The sequence below is a fragment of the Lepisma saccharinum genome, chromosome 7 (assembly GCF_977018435.1).
Source record: "Lepisma saccharinum chromosome 7, izLepSacc3.1, whole genome shotgun sequence".
NCBI lineage: Eukaryota > Metazoa > Arthropoda > Insecta > Zygentoma > Lepismatidae > Lepisma > Lepisma saccharinum.
Window position 1 is genome coordinate 45,921,636 of NC_139235.1, and position 27,359 is coordinate 45,948,994.

General features: G+C 38.5%; 1 protein-coding gene across 1 annotated transcript in view; it reads left to right on the forward strand.

Annotated features, from left to right (window-relative positions):
- Positions 1-27,359, forward strand: part of LOC145989838 (zinc transporter 6-like) — a 72,531-nt gene that overhangs the window by 18,500 nt on the left and 26,672 nt on the right. The window contains exons 4-7 of the mRNA XM_083125240.1: positions 3,958-4,000; positions 8,183-8,365; positions 20,495-20,638; positions 24,946-25,065. Of these exons, the coding sequence (XP_082981366.1) occupies positions 3,958-4,000; positions 8,183-8,365; positions 20,495-20,638; positions 24,946-25,065 (490 nt within the window). The remainder of the gene's footprint in view (positions 1-3,957; positions 4,001-8,182; positions 8,366-20,494; positions 20,639-24,945; positions 25,066-27,359) is intronic.

Below are 27,359 nucleotides of genomic sequence, written 5' to 3' on the forward strand. Positions count from 1 at the left end.
TTGCAGGGACGTACGGAAGGTGGGTGCAATGGGGGTCCCGAGCCTCTTCTGTAAAATGAATGTCCACCTAAAAATTGGATATTTCACACATTATTTCATTTCAGTCACAGTAATTTATGATAATTATTTATGCCTCCTTTGTCTTCCTGGAAAAAATTACCTTGCTCATCCCTCCCTGGAAAAATCCTGTGGCATCCATGCGTAGGCTATATGTATAAATAATAAGTATATCACTAGATAGCGTAAACCGCTGGGAAACCGGAGATCCTAGGTTTGAATGCTGGTGAAGGCATCCATTTCATCTGTTCATCATTTGACTTCATCATCGCAGTATTATCGAGCTTGAGCCCCAGAATATATAAATTCGTAGCGTGATGTACGTACACTATTAACCTTTCAACTGCTGTCAGAAAAATAAATAAATAAATTTAATATATTGGAGTATGGTTCGATGTTTTCTGATAGCTTTGGTTTCTTTGCCGAACGTTGTAGTTTGTATTTCGTGTTTGTGTGCAAACGAACAATCGTTTCTCAATCTTAGAAATATTTCTATCATTTTTAAACTATTTTTTAAAGGAAATACATTACTCATGCACAGACCCTCTCATATTTGGGGGGGGGGGGGCAAAAGCCTTGATGAGACACTGTTTTATTGTATTGATGGGTATTACCATATTTACTTGTGTATAGTGTGCAGGCGTGTATAATGTGCACCCTGGTTTTTGATGGGTAAAAGTGACAAAGAAATATATCTCGTATATAATGCTCAGTACAATACAGTTTCAAGAAATGGCTTTCTTAGTTGTAGGTTGTAAAGCTGTTGCTATGGTGAACAAGAGTGAATGACGTCATACCTATTCAACTGCTCATTCCTTCTCTTTCAAAATATATACTTTTTCTTTCTGTGACTAATGTAACATTTATACGAGGCACATTCAGGACCTTCCAAATAGCAGTTAGCAGCACAAGATTTCTTCCATTAAGGAATTTACACACTCCATGTATGTCATTATTTGGTTAGTAATACATTTTAATTTTTATTATCTTTCTCCTTATGTTTTCTTTCATCCAAAGTAGCATAAAGTTCAGAAAGTTTCTTCATTTTTTTGATGAACTTATTTCAACCGAATTTCACATTAGTGTCGTTATCTTGTATGGAATACTGTTTCCATATTCAGAAACTGCAGGTTTCAAGCTTTACAATGATATATAACATGATAGGGTTCCGTAAACATGAAAAATCAATGCAAGTGCCCCAAAATCATAGAACGACCGTGTACGATTTCATGTTGGCTGTCTGAATTATTCCGTGCATAATACGCACCACAGTTTTTGGGGGCAAAAATTTTGGAAAAAAGTGGACATTATACATGAGTAATTATGGTATTAAAAAGGGGCGTACATAGTGTCCATGGAAAAATCCCATACTGTAATTTTAGGTGTAATTTATATATTATATCCATATAAGATTTTTATTATTCATGAAATTAAGTTTGTGTTTATCTGCAGAGGATCGACCGAATATGATGAAAATGTTTAATATTAATAAAAAACCAAAAATCTAAAAATAAATAACTAAATAATTCAAATGCACTTCAAAATACGTATTGGAAATTTGGCTGAGGAGGGAGTTGAGATGACGCTTTGCCACCTGAGGAGCAGCCACCCCTGTTGTCGTGTACATCAGCTGAAATTGATAACGATGAATGCATCCAGCAATAGAAATGCTCGCATATTTTTTGCAAAGGAATATGTAAATTTTTTTTAAACAATCCACAGCGAACCAATGCTGGATGAAATTGTGAAAAAGCGTTTGCCTCGATCTGTCCCCACAAGGTGGAACTTTCACTCAAGAAGCGTCAACAATAGAGGAAGGAAATAATAGAGTGCCTGGAGGCTGTTTTGAAAGGGGAGGAAATTAGGAACACCGATACCATATAAAAATACTAACCAGCAACAGCTTCGTCTTTTGACTCAACATATTTCGCCAAATCATGCCCCATGTAGAAATGATGGCAAAATATGGGCTGACTAATACATAAGCATACGTAACATCCTCCCTCCACCTTCGAAAATCCTGAGCATGCCACTGACTGCAACCACCAATCACAAGCTGCCACTGACTTCAAAGATTCGAATGTATTGTCCGACTGCTAAGTGACCAGGTTGTGCATATCAGTTTCAAGTGCCAAAGGTTCCTGGTTCGATTCCCGTTCAGTTGCCTGTGCTTTTTCATTACCTCGAGCAACTGTTTATTACATTTGATGTAATAACTTATTGAAATAAATATGAAATAAAAGTTTAATTGGGGGGGGGGGATACTCCTTTTTAATCATTTTACAAACATCTGCATGTTAAATTATCCAAGTGTCATTTTCTACAAAATATCATGAATAGTGAAAAGTACGTTTTGAGAAAATGTTCAAGAAACAAAACACAAGAATGCTATTCACAAACAAATGCTTTATTTACATTTTTTGTACACGATCCAGAGTGATAATTATCATAAAATAATCTAAAACAAAATATTTCTTTACAATTTCAGGAAATAAAGATACATTTTTGCAATAAATATTAGCCCAAGTTAACACATTCGGGTCTGGCCTCATAATACAGCATTTTTACCTCTGGTCTGCGGTTTTTGGTAGTTTTTCAAAAAATCATAGAAAAAATATTTTTAATTTGTGTTTTTTTTACCACACATTTCTTAAATCTACAAAACTTCCTCTTTTCAATTAACAAAAATTTGTTAAATTTTCTTTTCATTTTCAGACATTTTTGAATATTTTTAAATAAATAAAATAAATTTTCATTTGACATACACTATACAAAATAATAAATGGAAAAACTAAAAATACATCAGTGCATGTACATAGGAGAATCAAGAAAGAGGCAAGATGAATAGACCCAAAAAAATTAACAACACTGTTTGCAACACTGTTTATATTGTCAACAATTAATTATTATGAATGTAACCTACCTTCCAAATCTTTAAATTTATCTGCATCATCAAAATCGTCGCTAACTTCAAACTCTGAGGCGGAATCCTCGTGCAGAATTTCCGCTATGCGGTCTGGATCTAACGAGGCCATTCTAAACAATGCAACGTACATCAACCTGACAACAAACAGTTGCAGGTGCAAGATAAAAATAGCACATGAGTCACCTAGCGGTCGGAATTTCAACAAAGAGACTTGAATGAACACACACATGAGACGAAGTACGAATATAGCCCATAGTTCAATCAGCAAAGCAATTGCATACTGCGGGACGGGCTGAGCCTGTTGTTCGTCCACATTGACTTGAAGTGCACTGCGGGCTATGCCCGTCGTGAGACCCCAATGTGTTAAAAAAATAAGGCCATTCAAACCAAAAATCTTCGGCATGTGAAACTGGTATGCTACCATCTGGCTACTGAGCCACTTTGCAGTCGGACAATATCTTCACCTAATTTCGAAACTTTGAATGCTTTTTCTCTTAAATGGCTGGCTAGTGCACACTAGTACGTTGGCATATCAATGCCTATAGGCTACCCTACCACTACATGAAGTCCCATCCCAAGCTGTGCCATCTCCTTCTCAGTGATGTTGCTCCCATATTAGTCAATCAATTTGGTACCGATGCAATAGCAGCTGTAATGAATATTCAATGTCAGAAGAGGAGCTACTATTTTATTTTGGAAATTTTTTACACATTAAATTTCAATGTAATGAACAATTAAATCAGCATAAACATAGTTAATATACCTCTCATAATTTACAGTATACCTCTTTTTACCCTCAATACACTGTCAGGGTACATATACTTCAAACTGGTAATGATTGCCTGTTTTCTTACCTCTTTCTTTTATTATGTATACATAGAACTAAAATTCTGTACTCTAAATATAATGTGCATAGTTTTAGCAAAATGAAGTAACATAAAATATAGAATTACAGTAAATTTACTTTCTTTCAGCACTACGGGCCTACATGTATACAATGTGGTTTAATTTATTAAGGTAAGCCTCGGATCATTTAAAAGATTTTTCATAAATATCCTTTTACATTAGAGGTATAATTTTCAGCTTTTTAAAAAATAATTTAGCTTCTATTGATGTTTTTATTTCTTTGTTCTACAATGAATTTCAGCAAATCATTACACTTTAAAACAATCCCCTCCCATAATTTTAGGTACATTTTACTGATCCCTCTTTTTGTCCACCTGAGATGCTAAGAAAAATATTCTAAACGTATATTTTACTCTTGTATGAAAGTGGCTCAGTCGGTAACGTGTCTGACTGCCATGCCAAAGGTCCCAGGTTCAATCCGTGGCCGGTTCAAATCCGGGAACTTTTCTAATGTTGGAAGCGGCCCCGGCACCCACCGAGCATCGAATGACATGGGTACCTGGGGGAAACCCTGGGGGGTAAAGGTTGTCAGGGGTGTGATGCTGATCACATCACCCCCACTCATGACCGGATCAAGAAAGTTTGGGGCGTTAAAACCACACCCCCTATATGCCTTCATGGCATGGTGCTAAGCACAGGGGAGCACTTTACCTTTTTTTTTATGAAAGTATTTACACAGTAATATATTTCAAATTTATTACAATGCTAAATTATCTGGAAAATGATAAAATATAATTTTAAAAATTAAACCCATGCTTCTACTTATAATTTAAAGACATGGACATCCGGAAGAAGGGGGACAAGGGAGAGCCACTCCTCCCTGGAAAATGAATGTCAACCTAAAATTATAAATTTCACAAGTATAATTTAGTTTGTCACAGAAATTTATGTTATTTGTTAGGAGCACATTGCATGAACATGATAACTGCAAACTGAATGAGTGTTCCTTGAAGGGGCAATATTTTTATAGTTTAAAATATGCCTTGTTTACTCCAAATTCTCTTGCTTGACCCATCCTAGAAAAAATCCTGACATATCAATGTTTTGAGCATGTATTTGTTTTCTTGAAGGATAATGCAAATCCAGTACGAGAAGGGTTTGATTTTTACAATATTTAAGGGAGAGGGTAGTACTAATAGATGAGAACCTTGCAAAAGCTTCCATGTAAATGTAAAAAAAAAACATTACTAATTTCTTTAGTGTATTTTTTCTTGTTAGTGTAGACAAATTTATCATGCTTCTCTAGTTTGGTTTCATGATTATTTGTGTATTGTAAAATCTTTATAGCTGGGATGGGATAAATTAGTTGACCAATATTTCTGAAAAGAAAAAATTGTTCTCTTGAATACAAATTCCTGTTTTTGAAAAATACATTTTATTTTTCTAAGGTAAAAATCATCACATACAGGAATGGGTTAGTTCAGGTTCGCCATGAAGAGTGTTGTGTATACCTGTAGACTTTATCTGTTATCAATATGGGTCAATTTTATGTTTGTATTCCAATGACATATAATGAACGCATGAGGAGCTACCAATCTTCACACACCTTTCCTTGCACAGTTACACAGCACCTATACTGCAACCTATTGGTGGCAATAACCGTATTTGCCAGCATATACATTTTTGCACTTTTTGTGCACATTTTTGAGAAAAAAGCTTTATCACTGAATATTATAATTTTACAGTATTTCAAATATAAAATAATATGTAGGTCAATTTTCAACAAATAACTTATGTAATCTACCTAGGATAGAATATATTTTAATCTTCTTCGTCAAAACCCAGTCATTCATCTCCAGAGCTAGATGAAGAGTCCCTTGAAACCTCTTCTAAATCAGGATCCGAGTCATACAACAACACAGCTGTGATCGTCATTTGCAGTGCATGTGCATCCATCTGTATGAACTCTATGTGACTGGAATGCTCTCACACGCCTCAAGGAAGCAAGAAAGAAATTGTCCAACTCAAAACAGAGAAAATTTCCAGATATGAAGGTATTCAAAAACTGAGTATTGACACATGAGATGCACCCTGTTTTTCAGACCTATTTTTAAAGGTAAAAAGTGCATCTTATGTGCTGCCGAATATGGTTATCCAATAAAGTCCATCAAGTTCTGGGAAACTGTAAGGAGGTAACAGAAATTGTGAACTGTCACTCCATATCAACATTCTTTTATCATCCTCATGGCTAAGAGCCACACACGGAGCACCATCACACAATCGACCTTGTACTATTTCTCTTATTTTATGTTGCTTTTCTATCTCTTGGGTTATTCACGATGATGAGGCTGAAGGATGAATTGATGAAATAAGACAACCACAATGATACACCCATGCCTGACCAGTGTTCGAACCTGGCATCTCTCTTGATTTTGTAACGCATTTTGCTGACCACTGCCACAGAGGGCGGCAATCGACGTTTTATATACACTATAATGGCATCTTGAACTTGACCACTGTGTATCTGTGTATGATTAATGAAACGAGATGAACGGAATCCAGTACTTGCAACAAAGAATCATACAACCAATTTGTACAATAAGGGTATACAAAGCTTGCTTCCCAGTCTGACAAGTGGCAATGGTGACTATACAGAAAAGTAGCTATGATTTAAGGCAGGGGTCTCCAACTCGTAAGACAGTGCGGGCCACATTAACAATTTCAATGATGCTCGTGGGCAATGAAGTTACACTATGGTATTGAGAACTGTAAGATGCTGTCATCTACCATTTACTTAATCTGGTTTTTATGTTAAGTGCTTAATTTTTCAAATGGGCATGGGCCATGGCAAAGGGCTCTGTAGGCCATGGATTGAAGACCCCTGGAAATCCATGACTTTTACATATGTGTGTTTTTAAAACCCATAGACACCCACCTGTTTTCCATGGTATTAGCCTCAATGCCCAAAGCTGTTTTCAGCATGAAATTTGGAATTCCATACTGCTCTAAATAATTTTGTAACTTGTAAGTTATCTCTGGATCACGTCATGTCCCTAGGTTTAGTGAGACACTACAAGGTGACCATAAAGTCTGAAACTAATGGGAGAACTGATAAACAACACATTTCCTTTGCAAAATTGGCTCCACACGTTCACAGCACACTTGCTTAAACAATTCAACTAGTTCCCTTGAATTCTCTTCCCTTGGATGTTTCCTATTGAATTCAGCCACATTTACATTAGCATCCATCCCTCTCATCCACAAAGAAGAATGGCATAGATAAACATTTCTTAACAGTGCGTCCTTGCTCTATATTATACAACAGATGGTATCAACATCTAGTTTTCAAACCACGTTTTATGTGCTCCTAAATTTTCCACCAAATTTTTGTAGTCAAGGTTACTCTGATCCTAACCAACTTTGTATCAGTTAGGTAAGATATTTTTGGATGTAAGTTTTCTTCCTGTACTGAATAAAAATAGCATCAGAGTGCTCATAGATTAATATAAGCATTACGTTAATAAATACATTGGAGCATATGTATTATAAATATACATTTATGTGTACATACATTTATTTGTACAGGAATATCAAACATAATTGTGTCACTTACTTTTTAAAATTACGATAGTCATAAAAAAAATTGAAGAAGAAAATGTTTTGGTGTAAAACACAAACGACAAAAGATGTCTGCAAAAAATTTTCTGACTGTATCAACAAACTGCTATCATGGTATGATATGTGCTTGAATGGGTAAGGCGAATATATGGAAAAGTAGAGTAAGGTGTGTATTCCACGAGTGGCCAAAGAACCTACTTGAAATTCTATTTTTGTTTTTTCCATCCAAAGGCAGGTAGGGTCACATGAACCCTTGAACCAATTGGCTTGGTCCTTGGTTTAGTTGCCATGGGGAGGGAAAATTCTCAAGGTATTCTGCTATGCCAAACTCATGTGTGACAGCACAACAGGTGGCAAAGGCATCCTCAGCAATGCCAACGTGCGGCTAAGCTTAATGGTCACCACTGGGTAGACAAACAAATGGGTCTCCAATTCTCTCTCTCCCCCTAAACTGGGAGCAAAGGGTGCATGTTGACAGCAGAAGGTGTCATTTATGGCTGAGCAAAAATCAGGCATTTGACAACACCGCTTTTTGACGTTTTGAACCTCCCCCATCTGGAGACAAAAAGTGAATTTGTCCAAGTTAGATCTATGACTGGACAATTTTTGTACCATAATTTTTTTGCACACATCATTTGTCGTTTGTTTTACACCAAAACATTCCTTTTTGTACTGGATGACTCTCATAGGTTCCAGTATATATGTATTGATTGAATTTTATTTTCTTCTTTTCAGTCTTTTAACATGTTTATTATCAACGTGGATAGTTAAGCAAAAGCCCACAACCTCTTTTACATTGGGATATGAAAGATTTGAAGTTGTTGCAGTTTTTGCTAGTACGATATTAGCCCAGTTGGGTGCATTTTTTATTATAAAGGAGAGTATAGAAAGACTTATCGACCAACCAGATATCCATACGTAAGTAATTTTAAAATTGCACTTACATCATTCTCTCAGCTGTGTTATCTCTTTCTAATTTTAGTGTGTCATTTTTATTGTCTAATGGTACTATTTAGGCCTGAGTCAAAACCACTTTGAACTAAGATCAGGCCCGTAGCCAGGATTTTATTTCGGAATGAGGGGCTCATCCCTTATCAGCTGAGGTGTAATCAAAAATATTTGTAGAGGTGGCAGACCATTCATAAAACTTAATTAGTAGAAATGATAATGACAATAATAATTATTATGATGGTTATAATTGTCCATTCTTAGATTTGGACTTTTAACCACTGTGTTATTTTTAAAATTACCAACGTTTCGGAGGCTGATTCTGACTCTGTCTTCAGGGTAGCGAGTTATCTACTTAATCATATTGCAATCTCTGGACACATGATGTGCTTGAGGATGGTGTCTATATGGATAATAAATTGTTGCCTTGTAGGATTATTCTCGGTGGCCAAGGCTCCACCTTGTCTGTCGGTTACAAGGACCTCTTGTACACCAAGTTGCCAGGGAGAGTTATGAGTGGCCCAGGCTCTACTTCGTCTGGTGGTCACTTCAAGACTGTTTTTCTATATAGGTTGCCAGGTAGGATTAATTTGCGGTGGCCCAGGTTTCACCTTGCCAAAGGTTGATACCGTTGGAAATCAACCCCCAAAATTATAATGCTCCTTCAGTGCTGCTTACCTGCAACTGTCAGACCCTGAATGATTGGGAACATACAGTTCTCCCAGTGTGTGTGCTACACTGATCCTCGTTTGTATGCTGACTGGCCAAAGCAGGGTTGGAGATGTATCTTTGAAGGAGGTAAAGGATAATAATAAACATTTTCGAGCAAGGCCTCATCTCCAGGAAGCTATCAACTCGCGGCAAGCCACGGCACCTACCGACCTGTTGAGTGAGACGAGTCAAGGCAAAATGAATAATAAACTTTTTCCTGCTCCCACAAAAATAGGCAATAATTAGGCTGGAGAGTTCAATGAACTAACCGATCTCTAACTACGCACTGGTAAAGGAGGTAAACGGGAGGGGAGTTGGTGTGCAATTTATATGAATATTCTATAGAGACTGTGCGTGAGATCTTAGGTGTATGGAGAGATAATGTCCGAATTGTGTACTCTGGTCCCGTTGTTGTTTATGATTTTTGTGCACTATTTTTTAGTGTCTATGTTGCGTTCTGTGGATAAATGTATGACATGTGGATGCATTTGGTGTAGTGCTGCCATCTATTGTTTTTTGAAAAAGTTTCTGACTAATGGTGTCCATATTGGTCTGATCTCCAGGCTGGTATGGCTTATCGGTTCTGTTGTTGCAGTCATATGTGACGTTTCCTTGAATTTTCTGTTGTAGCTATTTTTCTTCCCTGTTTAGTATATGTGTTTTGTCCCATTGCATTCTGTGGCTGTTTTCCCAGGCGTGGGCCGCTAGTTTGGATCTTTCAAAGTATCCCAGCCTGAGGTTTGTTTTGTGTTCCCCCAGAGGCAGCGTCAGGGGGGCACGAGGGGGTGCTTGTGAACCCCTTAATTTTCTTCCGCATCCCCTACGTTCAACTGAAAACACTAACCCTTAGAGTGTCATATTATGTCATATTGTCATATTGAGCGCCGAATGTTAAGTACTGCAGCAAGACCGTTATTATTGTATGCAACAGCCTACAGCTTAATCTTAGTAATTCCTTTTTCTTTTCGGGCCTCCCCGATGGCGCAGTGGTAACATCGTCACCTTGTAATCAAGGGGTCCCAGGTTCCATACCCGGTGGAGGCAGAAGTGGTTCGGATCCAGTCCCGATTAGTCTTACTGTACATAAAGTGGACTTAAAACACCAACTCAACTCAACTCCTTTTTTGATAAACGGTTTATTTTCCACCTACTTGTTCTTCCTCACACTGGAGCACGAATTTTAGCTGCTTTCAAGGTATCAACAAGTCGTTCTCGGGAAGTTATTTATTGTGAGTTTTAACGTGAGGGGTAGTTTTCTTGTTAATACATTCTGTGTATTTGTTCCGTACCATTTCAGGCTTTTTCAAAACCCGTTAGGAAGAGGCCCAATGTTCACGAAGAAATTTTACAGTTCGTTGTTGGGGATAGTGCGGTAGAAGGGATATTAACGAAGATGAAATTGCTGTGCACTTTCCATTTTGTCCTGAAGTGTCTATATATTTTGTACCTTCATGGGTTACATTGAAAAGGTTCAAAAATTGTGTTTTTAAAGACAAGGATAACTTCCACTCTATAGTTCAATAAGACTGCAATGTGTATCTGAATATTTACACTGTACAACCACTTTCTTGGAGTATTAAGACTTAATACATATCATCATGGACGTCAGGGGGTGGGCAAGGGGGGCACAGCCTCCCTGGAAAATGAATGTCAATCTAAAGTTATTATATTTCACAAAATTTCATTTCAGTCAGTAATTTATGTTAATTAGTGGTGGTGATTAGGGTGCAGTTAACCCCCGCTTTTTGCTATTTTTGGCCCGACACTATGCTAAACCTTATCTACCAAGGGGAAGTAAACTGTCCTTGCCCTCCCCCCCCCCCCCTGTTTGGCACCTTGTTCCCCCAGTTTTGAAAGGTTGCATACTTCTTTCATGTTTTCCTTATTTTCAGCATCGCACCCCCTCAGCACCCCTAGATGATTAATCCTGGTGCTGCCACTGGTGTTCCCCACCCTCGCTTAAAGTGTTCTGCATGTTTCCCCAGTGTATTCTCTCCTGCAATCACATGGGATGCTGTAGATTACGTTTTTTGTTTTTATATTGGGTGTGTGTGGTGTAGTGTGGACCAGGTTGGATCGAAGTATGTTCCTGGAGTGAAATGTAGTTCTGATGTATTTCTTTGTTTTTTGTTTTTTTTTGGATTCTTTCGGATATGCCTTTTATGTATGGTGTGTGGATCGTGGCCAGTGGTTTTTCTTTTGGAAGTGGGTTTCTTCTGTCCATATTATGGGGTTTATTATTTTGTGTGGATAGGTATTGGTAGATCTTTGTAGAGTGATTTCCTTCCATTGGTAAGGTCCTGTTCGGTTTTACATATGGTTTTTGCTCGGTGTTCAAGTGTTTTTACTATACCGGTTTTTATGGACTTGGGGTAGTTGGAGAGGAAGTTTAAGATAATGTCCTGTATGGGTAGGTTTTCTGTACACTTTTGTGGAAAGGGTGTGGTCTTGCCTTGTAACTAGTACATCTAGGAAGGGTATGGTTTTTTTTTTTTCACTTCCATGGTGAATTGGATTGTGGGTCTTGCTGTTTAGGTGTTGCTGGGAGATGGGCAACGTGTGTTCCCCATGTGGCCAGACTACAAAAGTGTCGTCCACGTACCTGAACCAGGTGGATGGTTTGAGGTGGTGTGTTCTTAAAGCTATTTCTTCGAAATGTTCCATATAGATATTGCTGACTATTGGAGGTAGAGGGGAGGGATCCCATGGCCATGCCTTCTTTCTGTTTGTAGAATATGTCGTCTATTTGGAAGTATGTGGGGTCAGGCAGAGGTTGAGCATTTTTATTATTTGTTTGGGTTTTAGATTTCCTAGTGTGGTGTCATGTTCTAGGAGTTTCCCCTGTATGATTTACAATGTTTCATTTATTGGTACGTTGGTGAACAGGCTAACGTTGGTAATTTTAAAAATAACGCAGTGGTTAAAAGTCCAAATCTAAGAATGAATAAATCACCACTGATCAGCTACAAAAAAGAAGTTATAATTGTCATTTTACAGTTCCTTTGAAGTCTACCAGGCTTTGATCCTACAGATGTGGCCTCTTACTGTGGCCTCTTGTAACAATAATCCCAATGAGGTCCCTGCAGCCAACGAGGCACCTGGTGTATTGTGGACATCTCTCTCTTTATGATCCCCTGCAGTCAAAATGGTAATCGGCCATGTGAGTGGTGGACGTGTCTCACACATAGTACATAGCATATTCCTGGAAATTCAAATACCTGGGCTAATTCTTCTTTTCCTTTTCAACTTTAGACTTCTGTTTGTCCTGACCTGTATAACTGGGTTTCAACAGGCATGTTTCGACACAGGGAACATGGCAAGGGAATAATTTTCTTTGAACAACAGTTGATTGCACTTACGTTCTGGAAATTGTAGTGATGGGTTTGGATTTCCTTCCACGCCAAGTTATAGAACTATGCATTCTTTTTTTTTTTTTTAGAAATCATTTGCCAAAAGCATATATGTCTAAAGTAAAGTAACCTCAGAATATCACTGTACCAAAGTCAATTGCCTGATATAGAAGCAAGAGACTGGTAAGCTTTCATTCTCTCCTAACATTTCATTTATTATTCCCTTTGTTAAAGTACATAAAAGAGGCGAGGTAGGTTTTACATTGCAGTGTTACTGTTACTTTCAGATGTTGTGTCCGGAGCTGGTAAATCGCCAATTAGTCTTGTATCCACGGATGCTTTAATGTTAGTTTGGAGAGAGTGATCCTTTAGTTTTAAAGAAAGTTGAAGGGGCATGATCTCATTTTTCAACATGGGGGGCAGGAGACGATCGCCACGCTCTTAGCTTCTCATAATATTTCTCTCATATTTGAAACGTCTGATCGATTGTCACTGATCTAAAAAATACTGTAAAGCTGAGATGCAGCGTTGCAACAGAGCATCGTTTCGTAGGTTAATTTATTCAGTGCAGCTTGTCAGAAATACGTACATATCTATAAAATGTAATGATGATAATTATACTCATACATTATGTACGTATGTGTGTGTGTGTGCGTGTGTGTGTGTGTGTGTGTGTGTGTGTGTGTGTATCTGATCACCCAATACCACCCCCACATTACGAAAATCAGACATACCCTCCACTCCTTCCTCCCCATCCTGCACAGTGATCCTAACACCAGGGACATCTTTCGGGATAAACCAAGGGTCGTCTTCCATCGCCCCCCCCCCAACCTCCAAAACATCTTGGTCTGAAACACTCCCACCCCTTCCACACCACTTCCCCCAGCTCACAGGTGCAACAAACCCAGATGCAAGACCTGCCCCATACTTATCACCTCCCCCACCCTCCTGATCCCCACAGCGGCAGGTGAGTTCACCCTTCACACTAAGGGCACCTGCCACTTATCCAACCTAAGGGCACCTGCCACTCATCCAACATAATTTACACCCTCATCTGCCAAATCTGCGGCAACTTCTACTTAGGCGAAACCTCCACCCCCTTGAACCTAAGGATCAATAATCACCATTCCTCCACCCAAAACTTCGATTTCACAGTTGCCATCCACACCAACAGCCATAACACAACCTTCAATAACTGCTTCCGTGTTGTCATCATCCATCTTTTACCCCCCCCCCCCCCCCCCCGCTCTGACATCTTTCCACAGGTGATGGGAAAGGGCATATAGCAGGCATGCATACAACTATACCCCCCGGACTCAACCAGTAACCCTTTCCTCTCGTCCCCGAAACTACCCACCCACCTTACAGTAAACACTGGTTAAAGTACTTTTTGTTATCTATCAACTGTTTCGGGCAACACTGATCATAGAGATGCTACGGTCAGTATTCTGTGCCTCTACTCCAGGTGACACCAATCTTTCTCTCTTCTACCTTGAAAATGCGACTCAGATCGCAAAATATAGAATTATTTCTCTTTGTGTGGTAAGTGTTTACTGTCTCCTTCATCATTTCTATTTATCCACCCTTCTGGCACCTTTTCTGATCCTATTCCTGTATATATATATATATATATAAAATTAGTAATAACTAGCCTTTGTTATTTTAAATTGCAATGCAATGCAAGGCCATCCAGGACGCAAGTCATCCGCGATCACTTCTCGTCCCTCTTTAAACCTTTGAAGCCACTCAAACACTTGTGTGCATGATAAACACTCATCTCCGTACACTTCCTTCAACAAACCATAAGTTTCTGTGGAGGATTTTCCGAGTTTCATAAGAAACTTTAAATTGATATCAGGGTGGCGACAGACCTGGAAAACCGGGAAAAGTCAGGGAATTTGAGGTGTCAAAAAAAGTCAGGGAAATGTCAGGAAATTTCGTCTTCATTGACTTTTTATTTATTTATTTAAAGATATCGTTATGGAACTCTGCAGGGGAACAGAAAATCTTGTTCGTAAGTTTCGGCCTCAAGTTTTAGGCCCCTTTTATGCGCAACACAACCACGGCGCCAGAAACTAGTGATGGCAGGAGAGAGAGAGAGAGAGAGAAATTTTTCTCGCTAGCGCTTCTCGGCGGGAATTTTAAATTCAAACACTCTTTGGAGGAAAATTGTTTTAACTCGGGCGCTATGTGAGCAATCTACAAGGGTCGTTCAAGGTTCACCGGGATTTTCGTACGTAAAAAATCGATGAATAGCCGGATCATGATGAAACGTGCGGGTGACGTAATGTATTCCTTCGCGAGTAACTAGCGCCCGGCATGACGTATTTCGTGCATGCGCAGCAGTTGCAGCAAACATGGCGGAGAGCAGTGTGTCTGTGGCTGTGGAGCAGAGGTGTGTAATCAAATTTCTCGTGAAGGAGAAAGTGAAACCAGCTGAGATTTTCAGACGATTGCAAGCACAGTATGGTGAACAAACGATGTCGCGGACAAGAGTGTACGAATGGTGTGAGCAGTTTCGCGAAGGACGGGAGCTGGTGACAAATGAAGCGCATGGACACATTCGCCCGACTGCAGTCACACCAGTGAATATCGCACGTGTTGAGCAAATGATTCTTGAGAACCGGCGAGTAACAGTGCGGGATATTGCTGCCGAGGTGAATATCAGTGTCGAGCATGTTGAGACAATCATTCACGACCACTTACGCTTCCGCAAAATCTGTGCAAGGTGGGTTCCCCGCCAGCTGACATTCGATCAGAAGTGGACACGCAGGACGGTCTGTGAACAGCTTCTGAATCGGTTTCGAGCAGAAGGTGATGAATTGTTGCAATCCATCATCACGTGTGATGAAACATGGTTGCACAATTCAACCCCAGAGACCAAAAGACGCAGCATGGAGTGGCGGCATAAAGGTTCCCCGCCCCCCCAAGAAAAGCAAAACGCAGCCGTCCGCTGGAAAGATCATGGCAAGTGTCTTCTGGGACACGAAGGGCATTATCCATGTGGATTTTCTGGACAAAGGGAGCACGATTAATGCCCAGTATTACTCCACATTGTTGAGTGGTGCTGTACAAAAGTCCATTCGCAAGAAAAGACCTGGGATGTTGTCTGGAAATGTCATTCTTTTCCATGACAATGCCCGCCCTCACACGGCCAATGTGACAACAACAACTCTGGCCGACATGCGCTGGGAAGTTCTGCCCCATCCCCCTACAGTCCGAATTTAGCCCCCAGTAATTATCATTTGTTTGCACCCCTTAAAGACCATCTGGGAGGGAAGAAATTCACGACAGACGAAGCACTGCGGAGCGATGTCCTCCAGTGGCTAGGACATCAACCAAGTTCTTTCTACGCCAAAGGAATTCGGGAGCTGCCAGAACGATGGCAACGGTGCCTCGGCGCGCACGGAGAATACTTTGAAAAACTAACATAGTTTGGTGTTTCTTCTGCTACCTATTTCCTCTGCAGAAATAAAAGTCCCGGTCAACCTTGAACGACCCTTGTATTTCGGATAACTTTTGTTTTGCAGCTAGAACATCAGAGCATGCAACCGTGTACAATTTTGAACGCCGAACCGAGGAAGGGGTTTAGGAATGTGCATTGATGTCTGGACACATTTTTCGCCCGTTCGAAATATAGAAATAATGCGAATTTGGCATAAAATGCGAATTGTTGGCGTTATTAGCGATTTTTCTTAAAGAAATGTTCTAAAACAACGAAAAATTCCATGAAATCCAACATTCTTGTATTTTCTAGGCCATGTTTGTGTACTTAGAACATGCAAGTTTTCCAACATTTTACTCAAGAGTTAACTATAGATTTATACGTACATGGAATAATTCCGACAGCCGCATTAAATCATGTATTTCCCACGATTTTTTCAACTTCCATCAAAACCATTTGCATCACAGAGCAAAGTGGCAGGTTTCTAACAGGAGATCGAGTGCGTATCTACAGTCACACGGGAGCCACATCTTCGTATTTGTCGCACGAGATATGTTTTGAATTACCAAGCTAAGTGCGCACCATCGGCATTTGTCGAGCGAGTAATAATGGAGCTCAGTCGTTAGGGCGTGTGACTACTATGCGAGAGACCCGGGCTCGATCCCCTGCGGTAGAGAACCGGGATGTTTTCCACCTATTCAAACTGCTCCGGTGCCCACGCAGCATCACATGAAGCTGGTACCTTGAGGAAACTTTGAGGGATAAAGGTAGCCAGGAGCGTAGTGCTGATTACATCGCCCCTACCTTCAGCCGTGATCAAGAAAGTGTGGGACCCTAACTCCACACCCCTACTATACACCTTCATGGAAAAGTGCAGGGGAGCACTTTACTTTTACTTCCTCAAAAATCTGTTCCAACATATCAAACTCTCACGAAAATACGTAGACCATGTGACCTTTCGGTATATTTGACAGATAAATGTTCTAAAACAAAAATGCGAATTTTGGGAAACGTAACACTAACAAGTCAAAAAAAGATAATGCCAATTTTTGGTTCCATAATATATCGGTATCTGTCACGTGAGATTGATTGATTTAAATTTTTTGGGTGCGTCGCCACTTATGGTCATTATGCACCCGTCAGTATATACAGGGAAAATTCCATTATCTAAATTCCTTACCTTAAAATTAAAAAAAGCGGTATGGAAAATAACTTTCCCGAAATAACTTTCAAGATATCAAACTCGCACGAAGAGGCGTAAGCCATGTGACTTACAATTTGAAACAGTAGTTTAAAAACACCATGAAGGTATAATTTCAGATATTTGCCAGAAAATGCGTTAAAATGAAAATGTGAATTTTGGGGACAATAACACCCCTATTAAAAAAATTAAAAAAAAGAAAATACACCAATTTAAAAAGAATAACAAAATATCAAGGTCCCTACCGATTAGGCATAAATAAAACAAGAATATCAGTTGTAATTTATTGCATTAGTAACAGTGAGTTCTAACCTAATTTTCAGCTTAATCACCACCGTTGTTCTGACATTTGTCGTAGCATGGCACTAAATTTTGTATGCCCATGGTATATGTGTCTGACAGCAAAGACTGGAACTATCTCTACCGCAGTGTAGCTGTCAAATCCTTGCCCTGCCAGAAACCTCTTCAGTTAAACAAAGAGATGAAAGTCGGTACATTCAAGGCCAGGGCTGTACAGGGAGTGGTCCAAGATATCTCACCCGAAGTGATGCAAAGGACCCGTCTGTACTCAGGTGTATGGGATTGTGCACATTCGATTGGCCTTCCGTGAATTGTCTGCACCATCGTCTGACCTTACTCTCACACGACGTACGGTCTGCACACCTCACACGATTGCTGGTGGCTCAGTGCCAAATTCTGAGCGTGCAATGAAGGCTACATCACAGTCGCTGGGAGACTGTAAGAGAGCTGGAATCTTTAACCTAGAACTGTCCTAAAACGGCTGCATTGCAACTGTACAGCTACATGCCACTTCTTCCTGCCTGCATGTGTGTGTGTGTTGCTCTCCGACCACTAGTGCTGCGTATAGGCACCATTGGAGCTTTTTTCAGGATGCCCTTCGTATATGAACTTTCAGAAGCTTTTATTATTAGTGTTTTCCTGTTTTAATGTGTGGTTATCTAAATCAGGTACTTATACAGGGTGGCCAGAAAGTCCCTTTACACCTCCACTTATTTCATCCCTACATTAATAATATTTACAGTTAGTTGTCCAAAACATCCTTATGTGCACTCCTCCAAAGTGGAGTCACTGGTATCTGCCATTGTTGTTCACCAAACACGGAAAGACGCGACAATGAACTGGCCAACGCACAGATTTTATTCTCCCTCTGCGGGCAGTCACGTGGCAATTCACGTGAAGAGCACTGTTGCCATATCAATGATCAGGATGGGAGGTAAAAATCTTAAATATCTTACCATCTTACATTGTTACACACATTTAGTTCGTGTGTAAAGGGACTTTCTGGCCACACTGTACAATGCAATTCTATAAATTCCTTGCGTTCAATTTCTAATACCTACATGCCCTATTGGTCAGTATTAATGGTATAACTGCATGTTGTCAGTTTCACAGTACTTCACTTGGATATACTGTACTAAAGCAGAAATCCCATTGATAATGTAAGGAAATATGACACTTTATTTTGTTCGATTCAATTGTTTCACTTATATGGAAGAGTTAAGTTGTTTGCTTTACAGAGAAGAGAGAAGTAGCTTTATGCATTGAAAAATGAGTCCGCACTCATGTTTCTTGCAAGCAGAGGGTTCCAAACCTCAGTGGAAATATCAACATATAATGCCGAGAATGTATAAGGAGACTGATATATTACAAATTGTATTTCTTAATCAATCACTCTTCACTCTTATCTCATTTAGTCGTAACTTTAAAAATAATCAAGTATTTTATTTTAAAGTTACTGCGTATGACAAAATTCCATAATCATTCCCTAGCTTGTGAATTGTAAAATTCACTATTTTGCAGTTTGAATTCAAATCATAGAGAATAGAGAAATTAGATCAATTTCATAGAAGATAATATTGGTACTTAACAAAACCATACCTGGATCTGTATGAGTTTATTATTTCCATTTGCAAAAACATCGATTTAGATTAGTTTGTAATTGTCAGGGAAAAATGTAAATTTTGTCCTGGAAAACCTGGAAAATTCAGGGAATTTCATTTCTGCTTGTTTGTAGCCACCCTGGATATGCTGTTCAACTTTCACACTTAACATTTTTCCGAAGGAGCACGGATGTACGGTTCACTTCATCCACAAGCTACAGTGGAACTGAGCGCTGCGTAGCCTGGGCAATCACATAGTCGATAGGCAGGATATCACGTTATACACTCGTGCACCACTTGACCTTGATGCGCTTGCCGTTTGTCGACAGCAACATCAATCCATTTTTTTTCCTAGCCACACCTCGTATGTACACAATGCAAATATTCCATACATTAGGGTAAAAAAAGCTAAAAAGCTCAGAACTTTGTTTCAGTTGGGTTTTAAGTTCACTTTTTGCACATCAAGGCTAATCGCGACTGGACAGTTTTAAGTGGGATCTGAACCACTGTGCAATGTGTCTCCACCGGGTATCGAATCCGTAACCCCTTTGGTATTTCATTTTGTATGTTGAAGTCCAATTTGAACTGTATTTTTGCTCTCTTGATGCAAACTCTACACACAAACTTAAGTAAAATTTACATTTATTTTGTGATATCGTATGTATGTAGCAGTGATTTTAATATATTGCTGCACATGGCATAAAAGGTTTCTTGTATACTAGTAATTTTCAAACTCTTTTTCAAAAGTAAATCATTTGTTCCATGTTTTTTACAGTAATAAAACAGTTTCAGCCAACTTGATTGCTGAGAGTTTTAAGTTATCTGGCCACAAAAATTCTTTGGTTCAAGCTCCACTTTGGGCATACATATTCTTTGTGAGTGTCCCTATATTAATTTCACCTAATAATTACTCTCCTAATCATTGCAATTAGCCAATCATGGCTGAGAAGCAACATAACAAAAATATGAAATACTTAAAACTGCTTCATTAACTTAATAAAATACAGCTATTGTTGAAACTAAAAATCGTCATGATACGGAGGAAGAAAAAGTATGTATGGAGTAGTAGGAAGACAGGGAGACTGGGTGAAAAAAGGAAGGAAGAGAAACATACTTATGATAGAAATAGGGATATTAGAGGAAAAGATAGAGAAATAGAGAGAATGCAGTTTGGAAGAGAACAGAATGAGAGAAAGGTTTTTGAAGGAGGGGGGAATAACACAAGGGGAAAAAGAATGCTAGAGATAACTGAATAAGAAGACATAGATGTAAATGGGGAAGAGATAGGAAGAAGATCAGTAATAAGAAAGAAAAAGGGAAGGAATGAGTTTTTGAATAGCATGAATATATTTATGGTTTCCATGTTTTTATTAACGTGAATAAAGGTTGTGGGAATTTAAATCCCTCCATAGGATTATATATTAACACCACAGTAGCATGGTTAGATTGAATGTTTTTGCTTCAGTTTGTATTTTTTAAAAATGTTTGCAGTGGCCGTCTTCTACTCGGAACACTAGTTGCATTCTTCAGCCACTTAGTAGTAATATACGGAAGCTGCAACACTGCCCTTGATCATGTGACAGCAGCTTCATCTTCAAGTTGGTTGCAGGAGCATATGTCAGATATTAGTCAAAGGTATGTTTATCTTCTTTCATTTACAAATTATTGAATTTACTGAACGTGGTAAAATTTAAAATTGTTCCCAGTTGTCTGTGTTTACATACACATCATAAAAAACTCATATCTACAATGATTAAGATACGTAGCTCTTCAAATCAGAAATGTTGTATTACATACACATAAGCAAGAAGATGTCTTTAATTCTTCTCAACATAGCCTTTTATAAGAAGATGTAAGTGAGTTGCTAAATTATTTTCGCGAAAAATCAAAGAGACACACAATTATGTACTTTCCACACAATCTGAATATCGGCAGTGGTCAGGCACATCATGTTTGGCTCCTGCTATTGCAACAACTTAAACCTATCATACGTAGCTGATGAACTGGCTACACCAGCACTCCTAGCAGTAAGCGAGGAAACAACAGGAACCGAAAGTCAACCTGACAGTGAAGTATCGAGTTCCCAAGTGGATGATGGCAGAGGCCACCGAAATTAATCGAACATTTACAAGTAATTTTTGTGGAAATAATTTAGTGACTCACGTCTTCTTATTATCAACCACGTTTTTTATTCCCCCTAACATGAAAAGCCTTTTAATTTCCCCATTGGCAGAAGAGAATTTCTATTTGCAGCTTAAACCAGATGCCTTGCAGACAATATGACAGTGTTGCCACCTACATTATCAACATTTTAACAGTGCGATTCATTTATTATTTCATATGAGTATTGATGAAAATATCATTAGCTGGCACAAAAGTGGAAGAAGTGTGTCATTTCTTCTCTAACCTAGTCATTATTTCTTTCTACCACCAGAAATCAGAATAATCCAGAGCATTCACTCAAAGTGACAAAATGCTTTGTGTTGTAACACTGCAGGAGATCTACAATTTTCAACCTTAGGGGACCATGGCAAAATTGGTGAAAGTGGTGTTGGGGAAAATGGCATGGCCTGTGTTTTACTGAACCCAGGGCCCATAATCAGGGATAACGACAATGTCTTAATTTCAAGCACAATAAAAACCACTTTTTCTAGAACCAACCCTTCACCCCTTCACACCTGAGGTGGGAACAGAGGGATTGTGGTTAGGTGAGGATAGTGGTCAGGGTCACGGTTGGTGCGTGCAACACATGCCTCCACACAGGGGGCTTGCTTCCAATGTAAATTTGAATCAGGATTCTAAATGGCTAAAAATATAACAAAAAGTTGTGTTTGTAAATGTTCAGAAAGGTGCTTTCACAAAATTTTTAAACCGTGTAAATAATGTTCAATACTGAATTAAGGTAAATGCTTTATCTTGGTGATTTGTTTCAGCCTATTCATGATTGTTCTGCAGTGAGAGTTGTGAAAATACACACATGTGTATTTTAGAAAATGTACAGCAAGGAAGAGAGAAATGTGTTTCAATGCATTATGTGCCATTAACTGCGGTGGAGCTATATATAGACTCCATAAAGTTGACCCTTTTTTGCGGAGTGTCTATATATAGACGGTATTTAAAAAGTTAACTGTTCTTGTATTGCTGAAAGTCATTTTTATTGACACCACTTCTTTTGCTATTATTAGTCTATGTGAGCTATCGGCCATCAAATATTCCATTGTTGATGTTTTGTCAGTTCCTAAAAAAATATTTTTTTGCAATATGGAATTAGAGCCATGGTGGTATAGTAGGTAAGGTGTCTGACTGCCATGCAGGAGGCTCAGGTTCGATTCCTGGGGTGCGTGTTCTAAAGTCGGAACTTTTCTGACCTTGTCCCTGTGTAAAGTGGCTCTGGGGCTCATCATGTCTCAAAAAAAGGTACCTGTGGGCAACCCTGGAGGGTAAAGGTGGCCAGAGTATGGTGCTGATCACATCACCTCCAAATTGGCCGAGATCGAGAATATGGTGTGGGAACCTACCCCCACATCTCCTATTTCCTAAGTGTGCCTCATGGCATGGTGCTGTATCCAGAGAGAACTTTACCTTTTACCTTACCTAATATGGAATGTTTATTTGCGGCAGAGTCTATATATATAGGTTGTTTTACTTAGCTTCATTTTGCAGCAAGTTTTTATATAGTTATATGTGAAACGAATTTGCTGTTTGGATCTATTTCTTTCTGGATGCACTTCCCTTCAACGTTGTTGCAGGGAACGGGTTAAAGGAGAGATTGTGAATGGCTTCCTTGGGCCTTAAAATGCTTCTGAATCCATGCCAACATGATTTACTAAAATCTCTACAATTCTGGATCCTCAATACTTACAATAGAATTATGAATATAACTCCTGGAGAGAGCACAGGTTCATCTCATAAATTTTCCTCTTTAGGTAACCCCAAAGGGCTCAGAAGTTGATGACAAATCATCTTTTTTTTTTTTTGTGAGCCTTGAAATAAATGCTAAACCTGATATCAGTCCGTTTCCCTTGAGATAGAACCTGAAAACACTGTTTTTATTGTTCTTTTTTCAGTATTTTTTGCAGTTTTTATTGCATTTTTCTACATTTTTCATGTTTATTTTTCTTCTCCTCTGTTGTTTCGTAAATTTCAAATGCATTTGCTATATATTTAAATTTCCTGACATAATCTTTTAGCCAGTTTGCCATTAATTGAAAATATGGTCAATGGGAAATCTCTATATTATTTTTAACTGAAATGTTTGGCAAGGGACTAAATAATTAAATTGTTGTGCATTTATTTTCCTCCAGCTAAATTTTAAATGCTTTGTGTGAAGCCTACTTCCCTAGCCACTATAATCGCTTTAATCTGTGGTTTTAGTCACAATATTAAGAAAATAATCTGATTTATATGAAACACAACACAACTGTATTTTCAGATGTTGACAGACTACTGTATCGTTCTAGGCCCTCTCTGAACAAAGGAGAATGACTTATACAGAAACTTGAAAGTAAAAATAAAGAGAATTACATTAGCACTTAATTGCTTTTTTCCTTTGCTTCGGTAGTTTAAGCTGGTCACGGAAACCTACAACAATGACTGAGGGTTTCGTCGTGCTGACCACATGCCACCCCGTACTGGTTGGATCATCACCCAACTCTGCTGAGGCATGTGGGAGTGAGGTCCATAGTCGAGAAGTAGGCTTTCGCCATCGAGGGCAGTTGCACCACGGGCTATTTATTGTTATTCGGTAGTTAAAACCACCAAACAATGGGTTTTATCTAAGCATTAAACTACTCTCTTGTAATCTATGAAAATCAAGCTTTCATTTTAGGAGCAAAAATTATTTTGAGGTTTTTTTTTTTTTTTCCTTCTTTTCTTTTTCCGAGCCCTAGTCATGTATAAACATGCTCAGAGAATGTGGAGGCCACAAATCTGTGCTGAAAATCTGTTTGTCTGGAAATTCTTCACGAGTTCAGTCCAGTGCTCTTCCAGGCTTTTTGCAAGTTGCAGGCTCCTTTTTCATGACTCATATTGTAAAAATCCTCTCCCACCACACACAGAGGAACCTTAGTTACACATTTTTTAGAACCTCTGACTAATACAACAAAATGTGTGGCATGCACACACACACTCGCATACTTGATGCTAAATTAAAAATCACACACTTACAATTTATAGCTTTCCTTATATGTACAGAAATATTTATTTTTGTCTTTATTTTATACATCAACAATTTACCCCCAAGAAGTGTTGTGTGGCCTTGGGAGCACCCTATGCATCAGATAATTTGGAGATACATGTTTTGAGCATCACATGATATGTGACATAACATATGTCATTAGCAATTACATTCTGACTATATTTGGAGGGAGATGGGGTCAATTTCCTGCCAAAATAGAAACATGACATTTACATTAGATTTTTTTTTCTCCGAAAGTATCAGCAGCAAGTGTGCAATTCTTGCCACAAGAATGAAACACATATCGGGTAATACTCAAGGCACAGTTTTGAACCCTCACGTCAAGAAAATTGAGATTTCATAAAAAATAAAAATTATTTTACTTTTTTCTATTTGGTAAAGGAAAATTAGGGTTTTTGGTTAATAGGGTTATAGCCTAATCTTAACTGAACAAAACGAGGTATCATTTGTAACTCTAGCATTCGTAGTTTCCAAGATAAAAAATATTATTAAAATGTTGACAAATTTCAAATTTCCCACTTTAAAATGCTCCCGGCATTAAGGCAAAATGAGAGAAATTGGCCTTATATCTAAGGGTTAATAGAAGAAAAATATTGTATTAGATGGTACACAGAAAGCTGTGAATGAAAATTTAATAAATGTGTGTGTGTAAAAATACTAGAATAAAAATCAGCATAACATTTTTTATTTACATGCTAAAAGACATCATGCCAAATACTAATTTTTTGTTCTCTCTTTATTTCAGCTTGTGTTCGGTTATTCCCCCACTAAGTAGACTACTTCTACCAAGAGTAAATCCAATGTTACTTATAGCATGTGCAGGAGCTCTTGCTCTTTTTATAACTAATCTTCTAATAGATATGAAGTAAGTAACTGATATTGTATTTGTAAATTTTGTTTTTCACCAACAGAAACACCAATATGTTTGTGTACAGCATCTCCTTGTAGTTGCAAAAGAAAGTACCAAGATACATAATTTATATTCATGACACAAACATGGTTAAGATGTCATGTTGTGTTTGAATACACTACAGTCCCGTTTAACCAAATTTGATTGGACTGATGGTGCTTGGGTTGAACGAAAATTCGGTTAAACCGGAATAAAGGTTTTTTTGATATACAGTACGTACAGTATTTTGATGTACAGTGCATATGTATTTCAGCGTGTAGGCATAAACAAAAAGCTTTTCCAATATTAGTGTAACTACCGCTACGTAAATTTTACATACATGAAGGAATCTATTTTTAAAACAACCTCTACATCATGAAAAATTTCTCTTAATTATGAACATTATTTTCTTTATTTTTCCTTATATTGGAATTTTATTCTTCATTTTAAAATGTATAAACATGGTTTTATTAAACATAGAATATTTTAAGAGAAGGTCTTGCTTGAAAAGCACGTTCGTACATTAAGAATGAAGGCGAGAAGTTTGAACAATGAAAAGCAAACAATAATAATATTCATAACGCTGTAAATAGGGAACAAATGTAATTTTAAAGTCTTACAAGAAAATAGTGCATGCTTCTAAACTTTCGTTTTCAAAATCTAAGTATCCAAATCTAATTTACAAGTGTCAAAATTACGTGAAAGATATTTCTCGTTTTACACAGCTACGTAAAATTGACGTACAGTGCACAACATAACAAACCAAATCAAGATGATCAGCGCTTGCACCCTCCTTACCACAGTGCTGCCTTATGTCCAACAGACAACTTGAGGCACTGCTAGGCAGAGGTGTGAGTGGGTACGAGGTGGCAGGTAGGGGAGAGATTTGAGCGCAAAGCATACGCAAATTTTACGTACGGTAGTGTTCCACAAATTGGCTTCCCACAGGAGCAGTACATAGTTGTCATCCTCCTTTTCTTGTAGTTGCAGAAACTGCAATACTTTCTGTTCCCTTGTGATGCGGCTGCTACTGTACTTGTCTCTTCCTTCCCCAGTACCTTCAAAATTGACTTTCTTAACTCCTGTGACAGTCCCGGATTTATTATCCTTTGCTCCTGCCAGATCTTGGTCAAGTTCTCATGTAGGTGAAGCATGAACTGAATTCGTGAGAATGGTCTCTTTTCTGAGTTGCCCAGATTGTTGTAGAAGTTGTGAGTGTGAATAATGTATCCATTGATTGCTGCGATGTTGATCATATTATAGAAAAATGAGATGATATAGAAAAATTCACGCAAATCTTACGTGAATACAAATGACGTTATTACTACATGCACATCAAAATTACGTGCAAGATTTTTCTTCTGTTACTATCGCTACATATTATTGATGTACAGAGTCCCACATAACGTACAAACTAAAGACGTTCACTGCTTCCGCCCTCCTTACCATAGGCAGAGGGGTAGGTGGGTGCGATGTTGGAGGCAGGGGAGGGAATTAAACGCGAAGCATACGTAAATTTTACAATAAACTCAATATGCTGACCAAGGCAGAAATTTATTTTATTATAAAACATAAACTAAACGTAATGTTTCAACCTTCTAGCAAGGTCTTCTTCAGACTCTGCACCAAGTACAAATGTAACAAGGTACATAACAGGACGATATATATACACAAACATTACTCCCCTCCAGATTATTAGAAAGTTGTTCTGGAACATTCTAGCAGGTGGCTTTCCCTTGACAACTGTACTTTCACCTAAAAGGCTAAACATATTTTCTTCCATCTAGAATGTGGTTGGACTCTTTATCTCATGCTCTTTTTTCTTCATTCTTCTTCCTTCTTCTCTCCTCTTTCTCTCTTGTCCTTCCCACTCTTTCTAAACACCTTCTTCCATTCTTTGTTTATCTTCAGTCCCCCATTTCAGTTCATTGTGTCTTCTTCCCCTTTCTTCTCTATTTCCATGGCCTCCTTCCATTTTCTCACTAGTATTCTCTTCTCCCTTCCTATCTGCTTCGCCTCATCCCACTCTATGTCATGTCCTGTTTCTCTCTCTCTTAAGTCATACATCATTCCTATGTTGTTTCAACCTGTCTTTCACCCTCTCTTTCGTTTCTCCTATGTACACACTCTGACATTCTTTACATTTCACTTCGTAGATAATTCCTTCCTCTTCTCTGTTTTCCTTTTTCTTCTTCTTTGCATTCTTCGCTATTCTTAAGATGTTTCTCCCTCCCTTCCTGTAAGTTTTAATGCCTGCTTTCTAAGCACTT